A 22108-nucleotide genomic window follows, 5' to 3' on the forward strand; every position below is an offset into this window, starting at 1 on the left:
AAGTCCTCGTAGAATTAGCTAAGGAAGTGCCTGAGAAGTACCTCGCCAAACGAACCGGGGTTATTTCCCCTGGTTGGAGCGGAGGGGGGGGGGGGTGAGGTGATCGTGATCGTGATCATGATCGTGATCGCGAGCCGGGTCTTGATCACGCCAGTGTTCGGGACGCCAGAGTCGGCTTGACGGACCACCGCACGCCCGAGTCGGACTCGTTATGGACGGCATCTTGGTCCACGCGGCACGGCTGCGGGATGTGGAAAGTGAGGGCAGTGCGGAGGTGGCAGCGGCGACGGACGAGCCTGTGGCGCGGCTGGCGGCGGCGTATGCGGCACTGGCGGCGGCGAGGCTGGCTGAGGCTGAGGCCAGAGCGGCGGTAGGCGAGGAGGCGGCGGAGGCGACGGTGGCGGCGACGGCAGGACCGGCAAGCGAGGCGCTGGGTCCATTGGCACGGGCGGACGGGGTGGCGGCGGCGGGCGAGGTGGCGGGCGCGGTCGAGGCAGCGGTGGCGGTGGTGGTGGACGAGGCCGGGGTGCTTGTGGCGCGGCTGCAGGCGATGGCGGAGCCTGGGCCTGCGGTGGTGGTGGCGCCTGAGGCACAAGCGCAGACGGCGCGGCTGGCAGCGGAGATGCGGGTGCTTGTGGAGGCGTTGCCGCGGCACATGCGGGCGGTGCAGCGGCTTGCACACGCGCCGGATGCAACGGCGAGAGTGGACGGCCCAGCCGGGCGGCTGGCCGAGGCGCACGCGGCGCTGGCGCGCTACCGCGAGGCGTTTGTGGCGGCACGCGAAGCGCTGCTGGAAGCGACAGGCGCGGGGAGTTTAGTCGATCTCGGCGATGGGGTCGAGGAGCGAGGCTGACGATTCGCCGAGCTCAATGTCGGCCGAGGTGGGCGGAATGGCGTGCTCGAGCGGCATGGCCATGAACGAGTCACGGCGGGTCGGGCGGTTCTTGGGCACGCGGACGGCCACACCCAAGGCGGCGGCATGCGCATCGCCGGCTTGGTTGCGGCGACGGCGGCGGACGACAAAGAGGGTGGCAACGGCAGCAGCGACGACAACAACGACCGCCAGCGAGACGACCGAGGCGAAGAGCGGGCGGTCGGCGACAAAGGCAGCGGCGCCGGTCGGCTTGGGCGCGGCGGCGTCGTGGATGCCGGCGCTAGCGCCCTGCGCCCCGGAGACGACGCCGGTGGCACAGCGGAAACGGGCAGTGAGCAGAGTGGCGTCAGCCTGTACGGCGATGACGGTGCCTACCTGCTCCCGGCCAGCCAGCACGCCAGTCCAGGTAATCGTCTCCTGCGGCTCGGATCGAGTAAAGGTCTCGAGGGTGAGGCCGAGCGAGGTCGGCGAAGGAATGTCGAGCGAGCCGGAGAAGGCGCCGCCTGCGGGAGTTGCGGCGGGGACGGCGTGCATGGTGAGCAGGCCGGAAGCCGAGGTGACGGCGGACCAGAGCTCGCCGGGCTCGCCGGTGGTGCCGTCAACAAAGACCGGACCGGCGAAGATGTCGGTGGATGTCGCCGGCTGGGCATGGACCTGCTCGACGGTGAGAGACACCGAGTCGACAACCACGACCGAGTACTGGTTAGCAGAGCTGACAACGTTGTTCACAAAGTCCCAGGTTCCGACGGCGCCAAAGGCGATGCGCTCCGAAGCGTGGTCGACGACGGTCATGCCGGTGCCGCGGTAGGGACGGCTAAAGTCGCCACCAAACTCGATGCGGCCGTTCTCTATCAGGCTCGAGCCCACCAGGCTGTACTTGATGAACGACGAGGAGCCAAACGAGTGGTGGAAGACAAAGACATAGTTGGCTGTGGAGACAACCGCCACCGAGTTCTCGTAGAAGAGAAAGTCTGAGGGACCGTGGATCGGGCGGGTGTGTGCAACAAGCTCGAGAGTCGACGAGCCGACTGGCCGCAACGCCACAAGTGTTGAGGAGACTGCGGTGATCGGGTTGCTCACGCCAAGAACAGCGCCACTCGACTCGACGAGGACAAACACGTCGTGCAACGGCGAGACGTCCATGTGTGTGACGAGGATGTCCGCGGCGCTGGGCGGGAGCTCAAAGTATGCAGCGGGCGGGAAGGTGTTGGCGAGCAGGTTGCCGGTGTTGATAGCCGAGACCGGGACGGTGACGTCAAAGGCAGCCACGACGACGCGAGACGCCGCGACGTCGGCGAGCGGCAAGCCGGAGAGGCCAGGTCCCCGGACATCCACAGCAACATACAGCGTGGTGCCGTCGGCCGAGGCCGCGCACTGCACACCGTCGACGACACCCGCCAGAAAGTTGGCGTACATCACCTCGTTTGTCACATCGCGGATCACCACCAGCACGCCGGCCTGCGACGTGATCGATGAGCACGTCGCCACCGCGCCCACAGCGTAGGTGCTGGGCATGACTGCGACACCAGATCCGCGCGCAGAAGATCCTGTTTCCAAAGCCTCGGCTTCAACAAAGACCGCATCTTCGGGAGTGGGGCAGCCGGTACTAGGGGTCGGGGCCGGAGTCGGGGCCGGGGTGGGGGCCGGGGTGGGGGCCGGGGTGGGGGCCGGGGTGGGGGCCGGAGTCGGGGCCGGAGTAGGAGCCGGAGTCGGGGCCGGAGTCGGCGCAGGCGTCGGGGCTGGAGTAGGAGCCGGAGTGGGGGCCGGAGTCGGGGCCGGAGTCGGGGCTGGAGTAGGAGCCGGAGTGGGGGCCGGAGTCGGCGCAGGCGTCGGGGCTGGAGTAGGAGCCGGAGTGGGGGCCGGAGTCGGCGCAGGCGTCGGGGCTGGAGTAGGAGCCGGAGTGGGGGCCGGAGTCGGCGCAGGCGTCGGGGCCGGAGTAGGAGCCGGAGTGGGGCCCGGAGTCGGCGCAGGCGTCGGGGCCGGAGTAGGAGCCGGAGTGGGGGACGGAGTCGGCGCAGGCGTGCTATGGCATGAGTTCTTACCACTCGAGCTCTGCTTGCATGACGACTTGTCCGTGCTCTTCTTGGTCCCCGAGGACTGTTTCGTGTCCTTGGAATCCTTCGTATCCTTCGTATCCTTCGTATCCTTCGATCCCTTGGAACCCTTGGTATCCTTGGTATCCTTCGTACTCTTGGTATCCTTCGTACTCTTGGTATCCTTCGTACTCTTGGTATCCTTCGAGCCCTTCGAGCCCTTCGAGCCCTTCGAGCCCTTCGAGCCCTTCGAGCCCTTCGAGCCCTGCTTCAGGTGTTAGTTCCCCAGAAAAAAAAATGGCAACCACGAGGATATCCACGCACGCATGATACGTTTGCAAGCTAACTTGCCCACCAGGCTCTGCACGCCCTCCAACCCAACGACCCCCTCACACACCATCTGCAGTGCCTGACATGTGCAATATGACACACACCAAGTCCACTTCCCCTCCCCCCTCCCCCCCCCCCCCCTTCCCCTTCACCACCGTCCCCCCCCCCCCCCCAACCCCTTGGTCAACGACGTGGCCGACCAAGCCACCATCCCACACGTACTCTGGTCACCACCAGGTTGTGGCGACGGAGCGGCTCCTCGGCGGCAGAGCGGTCACGGAGGCGAGCCAATGTAGAAGCAAGCACTGCTGCAGTCTCGGCGACAACCTCTTCATGGTCGTCGTCGTCACCGGCTGCAGCAGGCTCCTTGCTAGGGTGTGGCAAGGCGACCTTTGCCACCCCCTCGCGAACACCACCAGCGAACAAGCCAACACCTTGGGCTGCCTCGTCCTCGGCATGCACATACGCAACATGGAGCAGAACAACAGCAACGGCCACACAGGCCATGCCTACAAACGTTGCTGCTCTCATGATGGCGAGCCGAGATGAGTATACCTTGAGTATTCTGGCTCTGGCTTCTCCCCCTCCCCCCCCCCCCCCCCCACCCCTACACATCTAGGTATGAAGGCATTCGGACACGCCAGACCATATGCCCGACAAAACCTCACAGCACACCGATCACCGCCATCACAAGCTTGCCAATGCCAATGCTTGATGATGCGCGACAACAAGTTGCGCGAGATGTACGATGACGAGGTCGCAGCCTTGGGAGCCCGGCTCAATTCTCGATGCTGTTGACAACATCATGCACGTCACGTCACCGAGTTCATACATGTGTGGGAATCAGTTTAATGATGCAGACTAGAGGGTCCACGGCCAGCCGAACGTCGGACGAAGCCCCTGACAGTAGGCAGGGACTGTCCGAGCCCGTCTGGGCGCAGACTTACTCGTGAGCCTCGTCATGCGCGTGAAGCGCTTGGACTTGGGGCCTGGCCTGAAGGCCAGGGCGTGGATCGGTCCGAGTTCATACAGTCAATGACAATCTGCCCTATTTTGCTGATCTCCTTCCCGCTGCAAACCCTATCACTCTCTCTCGCACACTATGCGCCATCCACCACCTTGACAACCATGGCAACCAACTTTTTATATCCATCACTTTCTCCTCTACCCTACGATACGTTCATCTCTTCGCTCGGCTCCCACGATGACCTCAACTACCTGTCCCTCGCACCGCAACGTTTGCAACGACTGGCCAAATTGGTGCGCGAGTTGGTACCCACACCTCTCCGCCGTTGCACGGTGCAGCACTTGTACATGATCGCCAACCCGCGGTTGCACCTGCCATCAATACATCAGACGGCTGTGGCGGCTGTGGTGGTGGTGGTGGTGGTGATGGGAGCGAGCCTGGCCGTGACGCCTGCCGACGGCGCTGCGGTTGAGCTCCACCTTGCGGCTTACAACGCGCAGGTGTGGGGCGTGACCAAAGCCGGCAAGGCCGAGGTGGTAGAGCGGACGGTGGCCATTATCCGACGGTACCACATGGTGTTTTTCCAGGAGATCCGCGATGCATCGCAGACAGCCATCTTTGTCCTGCTCGACGCGGTCAATGCCGCCGTCGCCGCTGATGGCCGAGAGTATCACTACGACATGCTGCTCTCGCCGAGACTGGGTCGGACATCGTCCAAAGAGCAGTATGCGTACATCTTCCGCAACAACTCGGTGGTGGTCGACTCTGCCGGGGTCTTTGACGAGAGCCTCCTCTCGCACGCCGATGTCTTTGAGCGCGAGCCGTACCTGGCGTCGTTCCGGGTTCTCGGCGCGGCGGCGAGTGCGCCGCTCCTCGACTTTGTCGGCATCCACGTCAAGCCATCCGACGCCATCTTTGAGCTCGGCAACATGTCTGCCGTCCTTGACACCCGCCCACGCCCAGCCATTGTGCTCGGCGACCTCAACGCCGATTGCTCGTACCTCTCGGTCGCCGAGGCCACTTGCTGCGTCCCACTCTACGCCGATCCTGACTACACTTGGCTCATCGATTGGTCGGTCGACACCACCGTCAAGTCGACGCATTGCGCCTACGACCGCTTCATCCTCCCGGCGCCCTATCTCCCTTTCCTCCGCCCGGGATCCGCCGTTCCTTTCGACTTTGCTGCCGCCTTCGGCCTCGACGCTGCTGCGGCCGAAGACGTCTCTGATCACTACCCCATCGAGCTTGTCCTCGACTACCCGGCTGCTGAGGCCGTGCCGCCCGGGCCACCCCCACCGCCACCACCATCGCCCACAGCGCTCCCGCCTCCACCTGCCTCAACCACCACCCCCGCCTCGACTTCTATATCGAATGGCACAGTGCCTGCTCCGTCACCGTCGCCGCTTGTCACCTCGTCAGGCGCTGTCGTCATTGCCGCCGCTATCGGCGTCGGCTGCGTCATCGTCACCGCCGCCGTTGTCGTCTTTATCCTCCATCGCAAGAACCGGCTCTGCTTCGCCATTCCCAATTACGACCTTGACACCATGCTCGACGCCTACGGCCCATCTGCCAGCGAGCCGTAGTCCGCCCCCCCCCCCCCCCCCTCCCCCCCCTCACCAGCCTGAATGAAGCCCCCGGCCACCCACCCACCGCACATGCGTCACACGCCCGACACCAGCACGACCAGGACCAGCAAGACAACCAGGACCAGGACCAGCAAGCACCCCCCGCCCAACCCAATACCACCCCACTCCCCACACGTATACCCCCCCCCCCCCCTCCCACCCGTTTGTGGTCAATCTGGTGACAAACAAGAAGCTGGGCAAGAAGGCGGTGACACAGATCGATGTCATGACCGAGGAGCGGGTCATGGTAGCACTGGCAGACACTTACGTCCACATCCTCCGCGCCGACGACATCGAGGTCATTACCAAGCTCTCGGCCACCAAGGGCGCGTCGTCGTATGCCCTCGACGCCTCAGGCCTCACACCACGCCTCGCCGTCTGCACGCGCAAGAAGCTGCTTTTCTTCCGCTGGGCGCCCGAACAGGGCACCTTTGCCTTTTGGAAGGAGCTGGTCACGCCGCAGGAAGCCAAGGCCATCGTCTGGGCCGGCGACTCGGTTTGCGTCGGCTTCCGCCGCGAGTACTCGCTCATCCACGTCTCATCGGGCTCGACCACCGAGCTCTTTCCCACCGGCGGCGGCGAGCCGTCGTGCCTCCTTGTTCCCGATGCCAACATCCTGCTCGGCAAGGAGCACCTCTCGGTCTTTGTGGGCTACGACGGCAAGCCGTCGCGCAAGCAGGCCCTCGCCTGGTCCGAGCTCCCGCTTGCCGTCGCCTACTCGTTTCCTTACGTCCTGGGCCTGCTCTCCAAGTCGATCGAGGTCCGCTCCATGCACACCCAGAATCTTGTCCAGGCCATTCCGCTCACCAAGCCACGGTTCCTCACCGCCAAGGGTTCTGCCGTCTATGTCGCTACCACGTACTCGATCTTCCGCCTCATCCCCTTCCCGCTTCCCATCCAGATCAACGAGCTCGTCGAGGAGCGCCTATATGAGGAGGCCATTTGCCTTACCGAAGTCGCCCCGGGCATCGAGTCCATCAAGCGCCAGGAGCAGCTCCTCTACATCCGCATGCTCTACGCCTTTTCGCTCTTTGTCAAGGGCTCATACGACGCCGCCATGCGCCTCTTCTTCCAGCTCAAGGTCAACCCGGCCCAGATCATCTCGCTCTTTCCAGACCTTCTGCCCATGGAGATGCGCCTCGGCTACAAGTACCCGTTCAACATGCCCGAGCTGACCGGGACCCAGCTCGATGCAGCGCTCGAGGCCCTGGTCAAGTATCTGCCGCAAGTCCGCTCCGCCCTCATCCGCCAGGCTCAGTCGCGGACTGCTCGCGCCGCGCTCCTCAAGTTTGAGGCGGAGACCGGTGAGGCCGTCCTGGATGACACTCTTGCAAAACCCGCCTCGGATGCAGCCTCACCCGACGTTGCCGGCCCATCCAGTGGGCCAGAGCTCGACCCGGCCGAAGATACCATCGATCCTTCTCGCATCGTCCTCCTTGGCACCCTCTCCTCCGGCTCGACCATCATGTTTGTCGACCCGGCGGACCCGTCGACCGTCCTCACCCTCTTCCGTGACACCAAGGTCCTCCGCCAGATCGTCGACACCTCGCTGCTCAAGGCGTATCTCAAGGTCCAGCCCTCGCTCGCTCGCTCGCTCCTCCGCATCGACAACGCGTGCCACGTCGAAGAGTGCGAGGACGTGCTCATCAAGGCCGCAAAGTTTGAGGAGCTCGTTCTCCTGTACAAGTCCAAGGGCCTTCACCGCAAGTCACTCGAAATGCTCCGCAAGCTCGCCAAGAACCACTCGACGGGCCCCATGTCCGGTCCGACGCCGTCCATCGAGTACCTACGTGACCTTGGTGTCGACCACCTCGACCTCATCCTCGAGTTCTCCGTCTGGATTCTCGCCTCGCACCCCAAGTCGGCCCTCTCCATTTTTACCCACGACAACGAGGCCGTCCGCTCGTTGCCGATGGACTCCATCGTCGCCCACATCGAGTCGCATGCTCCAACGGTGGCTCAGGCCTACCTCGAGTACGTTGTCTTTGACCGCAAGTCTACCTCGAGCAAGCTGCACAACAAGCTTGCCTTTACCTACCTCAACGCCGTCGTTACAGCGCTCAAGGCTGCGCCGCGGGCAAAGTCGGCTGGCCCGGTCAAGGTCGCCAACGAGCGCGGAACGCTCGCCACCGTTCGCGGCCAGCTCCTCGACTTTTTGCGTGCCTCTACCCACTACGAGCCCGCCCGCATTCTCTCGCGCCTTGCCCAGCTGAAGCTCGAGGAGACCGAGCTCTACGAGGAGCGCGCCGTTCTCCTCGCCGGCCTCGGCTCGCACGAAGAGGCTCTCATTATCTACGTCTACGGCCTCGCCGACCACGACATGGCCGTCGAGCACTGCAACCGCTACTACGACCCCGAGCTCGAGAGCCACCGCGATGTCTACCTCACCTTGCTCAAGGTCTACCTCGCCCCGCCAGAGACCATCCCCGCCCAGCCCGAGCCCGCCATGGACCTGCTCAACGCCTACTCATCGCGCATCGACATCCCGCGCGCCCTCGAGCTCCTCCCACCCGACACGCCACTCGCCTCGCTCCTCCCCTTTTTTGACGCTGTCCTCAAGTCGAAATCCGAGCTCTACCGCCGCAACCTCGTCCTCCGCAACCTGCTCCGCTCGGAGAACCTTCTCGTCCGCGAGCAGCTCATACAAGAGCGCTCGCGCTATGTCGTCATCGAGGAGAACCGCATGTGCGGCGTCTGCCACAAGCGCATTCTCTCCTCGCAGTCGTTCGCCGTCTACCCCAACAACGTCGTTGTCCACTACCGCTGCGCCTCCAAGGACCGCGATGTCTGCCCGGTCACCGGCATTCGCTTTACTGCCAAGAAAAGTAAAAGCCACACGGCCTGTTACGGCCGCGGACACACAAACTCCTCGCCGCGTAGCGTCCACACGGCGTCCGGCGGCGGCGCTGCGCCGGCCCACAGCAAGCCGAGACCGCCGACCCGGAACAGCTCCTTGCCGCTCGCATCGCGCCACACGCTCGTTGCTGCGCCGCCGGCCACCAGCCAACTCTTGTGCACACACCGCACCATGTCGACCGGCGGCGGCTCGCTGCTGTTCGTCGCCACCATGCCCAACACTGCGTAGTGCTCCGACGGTGCCACGCCGCGCCACACGTAGACCTCGGTCTTGCCGCGCGTGCACTTCCACGCAAGATGCCATCGCGCCACCGGCGGCGCAAAGAACGCAATGACCTCGCCCAACACATCCGACTTTTGGAACCGTGTCACTGACCGGTCGCGGACCACCAGCGAGTACACTTCGCCCTTCTTTGGCGCCTTGTGAGACGATGCTGCGGCGTGGCCCACCACCACAGCCTCCTTGTTGCGTGCCTTGAGCATGCCGTCCTTGGGTGCCCAGATCGAGCCCTTGGACTTGGCCATCGAGCCCTTGGAGTTCCACACCTCGGTAAAGTCCTTGCACACCTCCATGCTCACCTCGATCTGCGCCAGCACATCGCTCGCCACTGGGCAGGAGCCTGGTGCGCCAACTGCCGTCGACGGTCCAGGCGCATCGCTACTTCCGGCAGGCGCGGTCACAGCCGGCACGACCGGAACAACCGGCACCACCGCCCCAACCTGGGCAGGCCCGTCGGCCACGCTCGCCACGTTGGCCGACCGCGACCACTCCTCGTCGTCGGGATCGGTGAAGGTCTCGCGGAACTCAGCAAAGTCGATACGTCCGTCACGCGACACATCCATGGCCTGCACAAGATCCTTGAGCGAGCCCGGCGTCATGTCGAGCCCGAGCCACCGGAGACCGGCGTACAGCTCGTCGGTCGTGAGCACGCCGTCGGCGTCGTGATCAAACGCCCGGAACGCGTCGCGAAGGAAGAGCCCACGCGCACGCATCAGCGCCCGAATCCGCGCCACTGTTGCCCGGAACTGGAGCAGGTGGAACTCGTCCTGCGTCACAAACAGCCGCGCTAGCGGCGTCTCGTGCCACGGTGCCTGCGACCGCCGACGCGCCGCCCGCGCCCGCTCAAAGAACGCCGCCCGCAGTCCGAGCTCGTTTTTCTGCAGCGCCCGCAGGAGCATGTTGAGTGCCTTGTCCGCGTAGTCGGTGTCCGAGTCAAAGTACCGCAGCACAGACTCGGCCATCAGCGCCTGGTACGGCGACGCCGCCCGGAAGCCGGGCGTCGCGTCTAGGACTCGCGAACCAACCCGGAGCGAGAACCCGAGTCCATTCACATTCTCGCCAAACACCCCGCCCAACGAGCCGCTCGTCTTGGCGAGGTGGATTGCCCGCCGCAGGCTGGCCGCCTCGGCAAGGTCGACCGCCACAAAGTGCCGGCTCTCATCCAGCCCGTAGAACGTATGGCCCGCCATTGCGGCCTCGAGCTCTTCCAGCGACAGCCGCCCATCGCCGTCGCCGTCCATCACCGCCGCCACCGCACCTGCACCGCCGGACGCGACGTCGACGTCGAGCGCCTTGAGCAGCTCGCGCGTCTCACTCGCGCTAAGGCTCCCATCGCCGTCGGTGTCGTACAGCGCAAACGCAGACTGCAGCGCCTCGCGCTGCCCAGGCGTCAGACCGCCACCATCGGCCTCGCCTCCGCTTGGGGTGCTCGTCGTCGGCACCAGCTCGAGCACCACCACGACGTTCTTGATCCGGCGATACTTGCTCGACCCGCTCCTCACACCCTCACTCCACGCTGCAGGGTAGTAGTTGTTCGAGAGGCCGACAAAGGCCGGGAAAGCCATCACCGGCGACGGCCCGGCCTTGGTCGCCACGCTAAAGTCGGAGAGCGGATACAGCGGGCTCGAGCTGCCAACACCGGTGTGCTCTGCCAGCTGTGCAAGCGTGTAGGTGTGCGGACCCTCACCGTCTCGGGCGTACTTGACTGCCGCCGCCTGCATGGGCACCCGCTCCTGCTCCTTCTCGATCTCCATCTCCTGCTCCTGCTCCTGCTCCTGTTCCTGCTCCTGCTCTTGCTCCTGGACCTGCTCAGAGCCAAACGAGCGCTCCTTGGCGTCGTCGGCAGCGTCACTTTCAGCCGCGGGAGCCGCCTTTTCAGTCGCCGACACCATGGAGATAATCTCGGAAGCGGTTGACGATGCCTGGGCGCTGAGGAACGGTGCATGGTCCGCCACCGCAGCTTCAAGCTTCTGAGTGTACGAGGTCAGCTGCGGCACGCAGTTGGCCACCGACATGTCAACCGGCTCACGGAAGAGGGCGAGCGCGTCGCTCGGCACACTGGCGAAGGTCTTGTCGGCGGTCAGCTGGCCAAACGCGGCCTTGCGCCACAGGTTTCCGAGGTTCTGCTCACACAGCAAGTTAAACTGCAGCTTCTCCGACTTCATCTGGTTGATGTTGAGCCACGCTGCGACGTTGGCAAGCATGTCAGTTCGCGCGGCCCCACGGCTCGGTCCGCGGCCGGCTGCCACCTGCCGCTCGATGAGATTTGCAACCTCTGGGATGATGAGGATATCCAGGGTCTGGCCCTGACCAATGCCGCGCATGCGGAATGCGCCCTGCGCATAGTCGCGGAAGGTCATGTCCTTGCCGAGCGTGATTGCCGCCTTTGCCGTAAAGTGCTGCTTGATGTCCATGCCGGTGGTGTGAACCTGGTCGTAGAACGAGAAACGCTTCGCCTTGGCCACGCCGCACGCCGCAAGCTTCATCACCTTGCGTCCGGCCCGGAGCAGGATCATCTTGCAGTCAGCCTCGTCGAGGTAAACCACGCCATCCATGCCCTCGAGACCGGCGTCGAGCAGGTACTCGGCCACCTCGTAGTTGGAGTAGCCAGTGACGAGGGCGCCAGTATCAATGAGCGCGTGGTACGGCGGGTTCGCCTGCGCCACAGCGTCGAGCACTGACTTGACGGTCCAACCCGGCGCAAGCACACGATGGGTCATCACCTGCGGCGAGGTGAGGAAGTGCATGATCTTGCCGTCGTCGCCGCGCTCAAAGTGGCACTTGCCAAACTCGAGCGGAACAAGATCCGACGGTGTGCCTGAGAAGCCAACCCGCCGGCCAAACAGGAGCTCGCCGCCAAGCTCCTGACCCGAAGCCGAGAGCTTGAGCGTCTGGAACGACATGGTCTCCGGGAAAGCGTGCTCAAAGAGGTACCACGCAATCGCGGTTGCCGACGGCGCCAGGAGCTTGTACAGCAAGCCCATCTGCTCGGCGTCCTTGAGGTCGAGCAACTGCAGCGGCCAGAGGTCAGTGAACTCCTCGCCAGCCGGCGCGATTTCAACGCCAGGCCGCCGCTCGCCAACCTCACCGCCACCGCCACGGACTGTACCGCCGGCGGCCTCAACCCACTCGCGGTACTTGACGACCGATGGCCGGTTTGCGTACGGCCCATACTCGTGGATCATGCACCCACGCAGCGAGCTGAGCACTGTCTTAAAGTCGCTCCACCGAAGGCCCTCGTACCGGTACGCAAGGATGGAGAGGCCGATGACAATGTCAGGGTGCGAGAACTCGGACGCTTCAGACGGCCGGTCCTTGCCCACAAATGGCACTGCGAGCAGCTTGCGCGACGTTGGCATGAACGATCCGCGCTTGGCAGCGAGCGCAATGTCGCTCGCCGCGAGTAGACCATACGACACGCGGTTGATTTTGGCAAGTGCATGGGGCAGAAACGAGGTGAGCCACTCGTGTCCGAGATTAAGCATTTTGAGCGCCTCGTCGTCAAGGTGCGCGCTCGCCTTGGCCACCACTTCGCTTGACGCCCGCGACCCGCGGAGCAGGTACTCGCCGACTTCCTCGGCAGAGAGCGCACGGACGCCGTGGTCGACCACCCAGAGCGCAGTCCACTGCGCGAGCAGCGGAAGCAGTTCGCGGGTGAAGAACGCCTTGTCGAGCACCACCACGTGCGGCGTCATCTGCAGCGCTTGGCTTGCGGCGCCCGCATCGATGGCCGCCTTGATGGCCTCGAGCACCCGCAGCGCCACCCGCGACTCGCCGTAGTCGACCGTCAGCTGGCCGGTCTGGGCGTAAAAGATGGCGTCGAGGACATGCCATGGCAGCTGCCACCGCAGGCCCGCCGACGTAAAGTCGAGTGGCTCCTTGGCACCGAGCGGCCAGTTGAGCTCCGACTTGAGTGGGTGCAGGATCCAGTCAACCTCGTCGAGGAGCTCCACGCCGGTGTTGAACAGGGAGAGAATGTCGACGCAGACCTGGGCCTGGGCCTTGAGCTCGGCCACGGCCTCGGACGAGACCCGCGAGGACCAGGTCGAGACCGAGGTTGTCACCGATTTGGAGACCGACTTGAACCAGCCGGACATCTTGGCCGACATCGAGTCATCACTGGTTTGCGGCGCGGGCCCGGTGCCACCCTCAAACGCGCCCTGCTGCTCGAGCATGTGCATGAGTTCCACAAACTTGATGGCAAACGACTTGAGGCTCGACGGAGTCGAGACCACAACCGCATTGGTCTCGCGCGCCTTGAGGAGCTTGGCGTGCAGCTGCGGCGTGACCGGCGTCGAGCGTGTAAAGACAAAGGTGTAGACCGGCTTACAGATGAGCGAGGAGAAGCGCTCGCGCATGACGCCACGAGAAAACTCGAGCAGTGCGCCTGGCACACACTGGACCACCAGCGTCGACTGCGAGCCAAGGAGGAGCGCAAGGAGGGGGCCAACCACCGTTGTCTTGCCCGCACCCATGATCATCTGGTGGCAGAGCGACGAGCCGGCCTTGAATGCCGCCTCAAACTTGGCCACGAGCGCCACCTGGGCGCCACGGAGCATGATGTTTGTCGCGTACTCAAACACGAGGTACCGCGGGTCGTAGCCATAGTCGGTCCGCGACACATAGTGCCGCTCGGTCGCCAGTGCACCAGCCAGCGAGGAAGCCTTGAGCACCAGGCCCTGCTGGAGTGTGTCAAGCTCGGGCGAACCGGCCAGAGCCGGACCGCGGACTGCCAGTTGGCGAAGCATCTTACCTAGCTCTTGCGCCGCTGAAATGGCTCGCGCCGTCTGGCCAACTCGGTTGACAAGAAGGAGGACGCTGGCAATCTGCTGCTCCAGTGCCGCGAGTTGGTCACGGTCGAGGAACGGGTTGAACGCACTCAGCTTGCCCACGCCCTCGTTGTCGAGCATCCACGCCACCAGCAGCTCCATCCATGCATGGAGCTGGAAGCCAGCATCCTGCAAGAGGCCAAAGACAAGCCGGTCACGCGAGCCCGACCCAACGTTGTTGGCAGCTTCGAGGAGGGTGAAGATGAGCTCCAGAGCGCGCTGGGTATCGCTCGAGTGCTGGGTGACAAGAACGGCCTCAATGTCCGCGACCCAGGCGGCAGCGGCGTTGACACCAGAAACTGAAGACTGGACACCGGCGGCGAGCGCGCCAATGTTGGCGGTGGTGAGCTTGGCGAGCTGCGGCGCCGTCGCACTGTTTGTCCGCGTGGCAAAGTACTCGCAGTCGCCGGCGAGCCGCTCGATCATGGCCGACGCGATGTGGCTCTTGGCGTACGGATGGGCCGCCACATCAAAGGGAAGCGCAGCGTCGACTGGTTCGGCAACAGCCGGCAGCTGGACCACATACTTGTCGAGGCCGAGGACCGAGAGCGGAGCAGCGGCAAAGGCGGCGAGCTCGGCACCCGAAACTGCACTCGACTCGCCCAGGACCCGGCGTGCACAGCCGTACGAGACGATGCGCGGCGAGCCGATGCCAGCCTTGAGAGCAGCGCGCGACGAGTCTGGGACGTCTAGCGCGAGCGAGGTCGGCGGCGAGAAGGTGGCGGCGAGGTTGGGGACGCATGGCCAGGCGAGCGACGACGAGCGGGCGTTGAGGACCGAGTGGATCTGCGAGAGAAAGTCGAGGGTGGCTGAGCCCTTTTGGAACATGCCCTTGACCGCCGACGGAATGTACTTGCTCGAGGTGTCGGCGGCCTTCTTGGCCTGGAGCAGCGCCGAGTACGATGGCAGCTCGCCCGAAGTGGCCACGGCCGGATTGGCCATGCATATGCGCAGAATCGACATAAGGTTCGAGGTCGAGCATGTCTGCTTGGTCGGCGCAGTCCGGACAAGCGCCTCGGCGAGCGCGCTTGGCGAGTCCGACGGGAGGAGCTGGATCTTGAGAGCGCCGATGAGGAGCTCGTAGAAGAAGACAAAACCAAGCGAGGAGTCATCGCCGACAACTCGGAGGCCGGTCGAGAGAGCCTTGACCAGGAACTTGACGGCCGACGCACCAGTTGCTGAGACAGGCGACGCGTACTGCGGGAGCGCTCGCGAGCCTGCCGAGAACTTGGAGACCGACGAGAGCGCCGACTTGTCGACGACGCCGTCAAAGTGGGCAAGCTCCGGATGGGGAGTGGGCGGCGGCGTGAGCGCCATGGTCCCGCGCACCCCACTCTGCAGAACCCGCAGGTACTCGCTGCGGTTGCGGAGAATGTACGAGGCTGCGAGAGCTTGCGGGCCGATGAGGTCGAGGACCTCGCGCTCTTCGTCCGGCGTCAGCCGCGTCGCAATGGGCACGTACTCGCGGCCGCGAACGTAGGCTGCCATCTCCTTGGCCAGGCTCCAGGCGACAGGCATAGCCGTTCGCGACGCGGCAGTGGCCAGCGAGATGCGGAGACGGACAGCGTTGGCGCCGGGCGACTGATCCGAGCCAAGGAACTCAAGGAGCTCAAAGATCTGCGCCTCCTCTGGCGAGAGCGCAGTGTCGGAGACAGCGGCGGCAGCCATGCGTGCCACGCGGTCGTACTGGCGCGACATGAAGCGGAGGAGGAGGAGGTAGAGGGTGGCCGAGAGCGTCGGCGCAATGAGGAAGGTACGCGACGCGTGGACCGCATACAGATACGTCCGCACGTCACCGAGATTACCGAGCCACTCGCGCGATGAGCGGTTGAGCAAAATGCCCGAAGGGAAGGCCTGTCCGGTGTCTGGGCGGGCAGGCATGCACGCGGCAGGAACGAGGACAAAGAGCTCGCGGTTTCCGTTTTGCAGAAGGATAGCATTGCCGAGCCCATCGAGGAGCTGCTCGGTCATAACGCACCGGTGGTTCGAGATGAACAGCCCGGCGTAGTCGTTTGAGTAGAGGACCGGCGCGCCGTCGGGCCCCGGGCGGGCGTCAAACGTCAACCGGAGCCGCGGGAGCTCAACTCGGGCGACCTGTGGCGGGGCATGAGACCAGACCAGGATGTGCGAGAGAGTCTCGAGGCGGGTGAGGACAGCGGCAAGCGAGGCCAGATGCGAGCCAGCCGCCGCCATCATCGGGTTGAGGAGCGTGAGAACCGGTGCGTTCGGATCCGGCTTGAGGAACGCTTGAGCAGCGTTGGGCGGCGGGGCAGAGGACATGTCGTTTGCTCCGACAATGGGAGCGGCGTCGTCGTCGCTTGCTGCAGCGTCGCCCAGTGTGAGGTCGGCACCGTTGTCGATGAGAAGGGTGCGGGTGATGATGCCGCGGGTGGCGAGTGGGTTGTGCTCACCAGAGCTCGTCTCGCCGAGGGCCAGCGAGATGGTGATGAGCGACGGCGGCCGGGTCTCGTCGCGGCTTGCGTCGCCGTCGCACCGAAGATAGCCAGTGAGTGAGTCGTCGTCGTTTTGCCAAAAGGCATACTCGTCCAGAAGCGCGGCTGGCACAATGCCGCGGAGGGTGCGCTCGGGGACAAAGACCTGGCGACCGAGCTGCGCCGTGAGGGTGCGGGTGACCACGACCGAGGGGCGGCGCGGGTAGGCAGCGTCGTAGTCCCCCGAGATGGCCTGGTTGATGCCGGAGCCCAGGGTCATGAGCATGGGCTCGGCGTCCGAGTGGGTGTACTCGGCCGACGACGAGAAGATGAGCCTGCGGTAGAAGCGGCGGCCGTACTCAAAGACATCGTAGATGTGAACGACGGCCGGGTTGCGGAAGACGACAAACTCACGGAGGGTGCGGACGCTCGATGCACCCTTGAGGCCTGGTAAGCGCGAGTCGCCGGCGTCTGGAGCCGAGTCTGCGACGACGGGAGCGTCGTCGTCCGAGTCTCCAGCAAACGGGTCATCGGCGCCCATGCCCTGCGGAGCGGTGGCGTCGAGGGCGGTGCGGACACGGGCAGCACCGATGGCGACACACGCATTGGCGTACGAGCCCTGAGCAAACTTGACGGTGAGGCCCTTGAGCGCAAATGGGGCGATGGGCGCGAGCGCGGCCCGAACCCAGGCCTCCGGCCCAGTGAGCGACGAGAGCGAGCGGGTGAAGAGCGAGGAGGCAAACGGGCGCGGATCGAGGGTAAGCCACTGGTGGACATCGTGGCGCTTGCCGACGAGGCGGAGCCAAGTCCGGTGGACGGTGGACTGGACAAGGACAGCCTGGAGGCGGTCGGCGCCGGAAGCGGACTTGCCGTAGGCGGCGGTAAAGTCTGCGGCTTCACCAATCTCGTCGTCGAGCAACTGCATGGTGTTCTTCTTGAGGGTAAACTCACCGAGCTGGACGTTGATCTCGGTCCCGACCGAGTCTGTGGTGACACGGCGGAGCCAATCCTCGTACGACTCGCCGTCGAGCGGAGCCATGGACGCCTTGAGCGAGTCCTCGGTGTCCGGCACAAATCGGCCAGAGCAGAACGGGCGCGGGAGCGAGGCCCAGTTGCGTGGCGGCGGCGCCGAGGGGTCGTGAACAGCGGCAAGCGAGCCGGCAAAGGTGACGACGCGGATGATGGCCTCAAGGATGGCGTTTGCGGCCGGGGGATGATTCTTGAGGTAGGCCTCGAGCTTGACACGGTGCTTTTGGAAGAGCTCGAAGAGTTCCATTTGGCTGATGTACAGCTCGGTGTTGAGCTTGTCGCCGGGGGCGTCCGGATCTTCGCGCGAGGCACCCTCGTCAGGCGTGCCGTGGCCAAGCGATGTCGGCGCGTCGAGCGAGAAGCGGTAGTTGATGTTGAGGAAGATCTGCGCCGAGAGAAGCGCGGTGGCAGCCTGGTCATCGAGCGACGCCGGGGTGGCGGCCTTGTACAGGTACGCAATGTGGGCATGGACGACGCAAGCGGTGGCGACGTCGCGGTCACGGAGCGCACGCATCCGCCAGCCCTCTAGCATAGAAAAGACGCGGCCGTGAAGGTCTGCTGTGACCGAAGCCGCCAGGTTGGCCAGTGGACCAACGAGGCCGGCTGGAACGGCAAGGTCGCGCGGGAGCTGCAGATCGCGCGGGAGGAGAGCGACGAGGTCGGGGTGGTCGTTGCCAGCGTAGCCGTTGGCGGCGAGTAGAACAAGCATGTACTCGTGGACGCGGACAAGAACGCGGATGACAAAGAGGAGGACCGGCGACGAGGTTGGGGCAAACTTGCCCGTGTCAAGCTCGAGGACGAGGTCGAGAAGCTTGCGGAGGGCGGAGAGGACGACAAACGGCGAGTGTCGGAGCTCGTTGAAGAGGAGGCCGTTTGCGGTGGCAAGGGCCTCGGGGTGGGCGTCGGCGTCGAGCGGAACAGAGTCTGGTGCGTCGGCGAGCGCGTCGGCGTCTGGACGTGCGGCCCATGCGCCGGGCTCAAAGAGAACTGCCTCGATGACATCCTGCAGCTCGAGGGCATCAAGGGCATGAATGCGACCCTCGTCGGCGAAAAAGTCGAGGATGAGCGGGATGCGGATGTAAGGTGCGGTGAGGTAGGAGAGGAGGAGCTCCGAGTCGCGCGAGGTGAGGCGGCCGTCAAAGGTGGGAACGGAGGGGAGGTGGAGGACGTCAGCCTCAGAGGCGATGTCCTCACCAGCGAGGACAGACGGATCGCCACCGGTAGGCGGAGCGCGCGGGAGCGAGACGTGGATGAGCTTTGAGAACTTTGCGCCCCACTTTGCGCCGACGATCTTGGTCACGCCCTTGGCCACGGCCTTGCCGACCTTGCCTGCAGCGAGCTCCTTGCCAAAGGCCGAAACCTTGAACCCATTGGCTGGGTTGGTGTACTTCCAGGCGAGAGCGGCGTCGGCGACACGCCAGCGGCGAAGCGGTGGCAGGGCGTCCGAGGTCGGGGCCATGCAGAGCTTAAAGGTGAAGACGATGTCACGAAAGTAGGCGAGCTGCGGGTAGTTGTCGACGAGCAGCGGGTCTTCGCCAGAGAGGTAGAGCGGGAGGCGGGATGACTCTGCTGGGAAGCCCATGGCGATGCAGATCTGGGAGAGCAGACGGGCGTCACCGGACGAGAGAGTGCGCGACGACTCGTAGCCAAAGATGACGTGATCGTTGTCGAGCATTGCCTCGAGGCCGGTAAAGTAGTCGAGAACCTTTGTGCGGGCCACGACATAGGCCGGCTCGAGGAAGCGCATGGTGCGCGACTCGACGGCAAAGGCGCCGATGCGGAAGCCAAACGGAGCGACCGGACCGGGGGCTGATCCGGCGTAGTGGGCAGAGAAAACGGAAGGGATGTCAGTGGCGGTGACGCGGAGGACGGCATCGGCGACGGCGGCCATGGCGGCAAAGGTGAGGATGCGGAGGGCATCGAGCGAGCGGGTGACCTTGACCGAGAGTGAAGCGGCGGCAAAGTGACGAAAGAGCATGTGGATGAGGGCGACGATGTCCTTCTGGGTCTCGTGGCGCATGGGCGTGTCCCGCCAGAAGCACGGATGATCGATGGCTGGCGGGAGCGGGGTGGGGAGGACGCGAGTGAAGAGCGAGGAGATGAGGGCGACGCGGACGGCGTACGAGTTCTTGACCAGACTCGCCTGGTTGGCGAGGAGGGTCGAGACCGAGACGCAGTGGCGGAGCGCCTGGGCGGCCTCGTCGAGCGTGGTCACGGTCTCGGGTACAAGCGTGAGCTGCATGGGGCGGAGGATGGGCGGCGGCGCTGGCTCGCCGGCGAGATGGTCGACGCTCGAGTCGCGGACAAAGCGGTCAAAGAGCGGCCAAGCTCCCTCGTCGTCGGCGGCGGCGCCAGGCGCGGCCTCGAGCGCAAGCTCTGGCGGGAAGATCGGGTTAGACTTGCGGGCGAGGGTCCATGCAGAAGACGCGAGCTGCTCGGTGATGGCCTTGGCGGTCGCGAGCTGCGATTGCGAAATGAGTGCGTCCGGGACAAGCTGGGCGATGAGGGCGTAGCGTCGAGCAGTCTCGCGGGCAACAACCGAGACAAGGACGTACTCTGAGGGTGAGAGAAAAGGGGCGGCAGCGAGCTGGCCTGTGACAGCCGACGCGATGCTGAGCTTGAGCACGCCGTCCATGACGTCTGCAGCACGGCTGGCGACGCCTGCGGTGCGAAGGAGGTAGCGGAAGGTGGACGCGACGGCGAGGCCGGCCGACGGATCAGGGCCGCGCGGCGGCGGGAAGAACTCGAGGGCGACCGAGACGTCTGGCGAGGCGGCGGCAACATTGACCGGCGTTTGTGCCAGGTGCGGGAGGACGTGCTGGTAGAGCCAGAGCGGGCCGCAGGTCGGCTGCGGGTAGAAGAGCGGGAAGCAGTAGAGGAACCAAAAGGCCGAGTCGTGGACCCGCTCGGCGGCGATGTTGGGGATGGAGAGCGAGCGGGCCCGGAGCTCGGCACCCTCGGGCGGCGCAAAGGTGTGTGGGTGGTACTGTAAGCCGGACCCAGTGTTGGTGAGGGTAAACTCGTAGGTGCCAGGCGTCGTGCACTTGAGCGCACCAACAACCATGTGAGTGGGCGTGGGCTCGGGATCGGCCTCGGTCGGCGGCGGGGCAACCCAGCCGCCCGGGACAAGGAGCACGCCGCCGGGCGGGAGGGCGCGGACGGCAGCCACCAGCTGCTCGAGAAGAGCCACGAGGGCAGAGTCGCGGCGGAACGAACGCGACGAGGCCAGCTCAGCCATCTTGGCAGCAAGCGCCTCGCCGGCGCGCAGGGTGGCGATGGCGGCGTCGATAGTGGCGGGCGGAACGGCAGACGGGACCAGGGCAGCGAGCGCCGGCGACGTCCTCACGGCTTCGGCAGCCTCGGCGATGAGGCCGAGCGCACAGCTGACGTTGCCGAGCGACGGCGCAACCGTGGCACGATAGACTGAAGCCTCGTCGCCGGCATCGCCGCCGTCGAGGTACGGGTCGGCAAAGATGTCGGCGACGGCCGGCTCTCGCCACAGAAACTGTGATCTGCCGGGCGATGCACCTGTCGCGGCGGTGGGAGCAGATGCAGCAGATGCAGCAGATGCAGCAGCAGCAGCAGCGGCGGCGGCGGTGGTAGCCGCGGCGTCGTCGTCGACCGCTGACGACGTCGCCGAGCTGAACTGCGAGTCGTCGACTTGTAGCGTTTGCGACGGTGGAGTGTAGGTCGGGGCAGGCGTGGGCTGGACAAGACCATACTCTTGCGACGTCTCCTTGATAGCAGATGCCGCCGAGTCGTAGGCCTCTTCCGCTTGTTGCTTGAACTTTTTCCACATGGTACGCTTTGTGGGTGAAGAGCTGAGGGTGCACCTGAGACTTGTGACCCGACCCGTGAGCGAACAAAAAAGGCTCAGCGAGCGTTCCGGACAGAGTTTTTGCGTTTGAGCAAACGAGTGGCCGAACGAGTTGTCGTCGGCAAAGGGCGTGGCGTGGTTGGGGGGTGAAAGGGCGAGACAAAGGCACACCGCTCTCGAGTATATTTACCTGGGACGGCGTCAACTTTTGTTCACAGCTCATGGTACGCCAACTCTTCCTTCCTTCTTCCCCCCTCGTCTACCTCCCGGCTCATGCGCTATGCCTCTGCATTTGAGCGCGTGCTTGCGCAGCCTTTCTCTCTCTGTTTCTGTCTGCCGCCATACTGGGCGCAGGGGGGGGGGGGGGGAAGGGGGCTCGCAGCAGAGGGTGTGGGATTATGGTGGCGAATTGTTTTTTTTTGCCTTTGTTTGATTGGAGCACCGACTGCCGTCTGTCGACTACCTTGGGCAAGGCAAGACCAGTCGAGGCTGGAAAGGGTGTGTGGGCGGTGACGAGAAACAGATGTTCATCGCTAGAACCGTTGATGCCTCAAAGAGGCCATGAAAATACACTTCTCTTGGCTGTCTGAGCCCACACACGTTTTCCTTCCCTCCTCCCCCTCCCCCTCCCCCTCCCCTTGCTCCACCCGCACTCACCTGCACTCTCCTCTGGACGCATAGACCCTCATCAGGTGATGGAACGCCCCTGGTCACTGGAAACAGACGGCCAGTGGTAGTGGGAAGGAGCCGGCGGCCCTGCTGTCAACTGGGCGCCATCCGGCGCTCCTTCCTGCCGCCTCGACTGCACCCGACTGCCCTCCACTGGCTGTGTGGAGGGTCCTCTATGACCAGGTCTTCTTCTGGGTACGTATCTCTTTCCGACTCTCTCGCGCGCACACACGCTCTCTCCCCCTGCCCCCTGTGCCCCTGCGCCGCCAAGGACCTGTGATGTTATACACCTTTCGGGACTGATAAGTTATGCTTTGTGCGACAAACTACATACCAAGATCGCTGAGGATCCTTGCCGCGCACCCTT

General features: G+C 64.7%; 4 protein-coding genes across 4 annotated transcripts; 2 read left to right on the forward strand and 2 right to left on the reverse strand.

Annotated features, from left to right (window-relative positions):
- Positions 1–798: 798 nt before the first annotated feature.
- On the reverse strand, positions 799–3787 carry AMSG_02130 (uncharacterized protein). The gene is made up of 2 exons (XM_013905702.1): positions 3460–3787; positions 799–3172 (listed from the first exon to the last, which is right to left on the reverse strand). The coding sequence occupies exons 1-2, from the start codon at positions 3766–3768 to the stop codon at positions 815–817; spliced, it is 2667 nt and encodes an 888-aa protein (XP_013761156.1). The 5' UTR covers positions 3769–3787; the 3' UTR covers positions 799–814.
- An 824-nt stretch (positions 3788–4611) lies between these two features.
- On the forward strand, positions 4612–5787 carry AMSG_02131 (deoxyribonuclease-1; the record flags this gene model as incomplete). Its single annotated transcript, XM_013905703.1, has 1 exon — positions 4612–5787. Exon 1 carries the CDS (start codon positions 4630–4632, stop codon positions 5785–5787), a length of 1158 nt encoding a protein of 385 aa, XP_013761157.1. The 5' UTR covers positions 4612–4629.
- A 268-nt stretch (positions 5788–6055) lies between these two features.
- Positions 6056–8658, forward strand: AMSG_02132 (vesicle fusion protein; the record flags this gene model as incomplete). Its single annotated transcript, XM_013905704.1, has 2 exons — positions 6056–8623; positions 8656–8658. 2 exons carry the CDS (start codon positions 6056–6058, stop codon positions 8656–8658), a joined length of 2571 nt encoding a protein of 856 aa, XP_013761158.1.
- AMSG_02133 (uncharacterized protein) lies at positions 8621–21054 on the reverse strand (the record flags this gene model as incomplete). The annotated part of the gene is made up of 1 exon (XM_013905705.1): positions 8621–21054. One exon carries the CDS (start codon positions 21052–21054, stop codon positions 8674–8676), a length of 12381 nt encoding a protein of 4126 aa, XP_013761159.1. The 3' UTR covers positions 8621–8673.
- Positions 21055–22108: the final 1054 nt, after the last annotated feature.

This window comes from Thecamonas trahens (assembly GCF_000142905.1).
Source record: "Thecamonas trahens ATCC 50062 unplaced genomic scaffold supercont1.8, whole genome shotgun sequence".
Taxonomy (NCBI): Eukaryota; order Apusomonadida; family Apusomonadidae; genus Thecamonas; species Thecamonas trahens.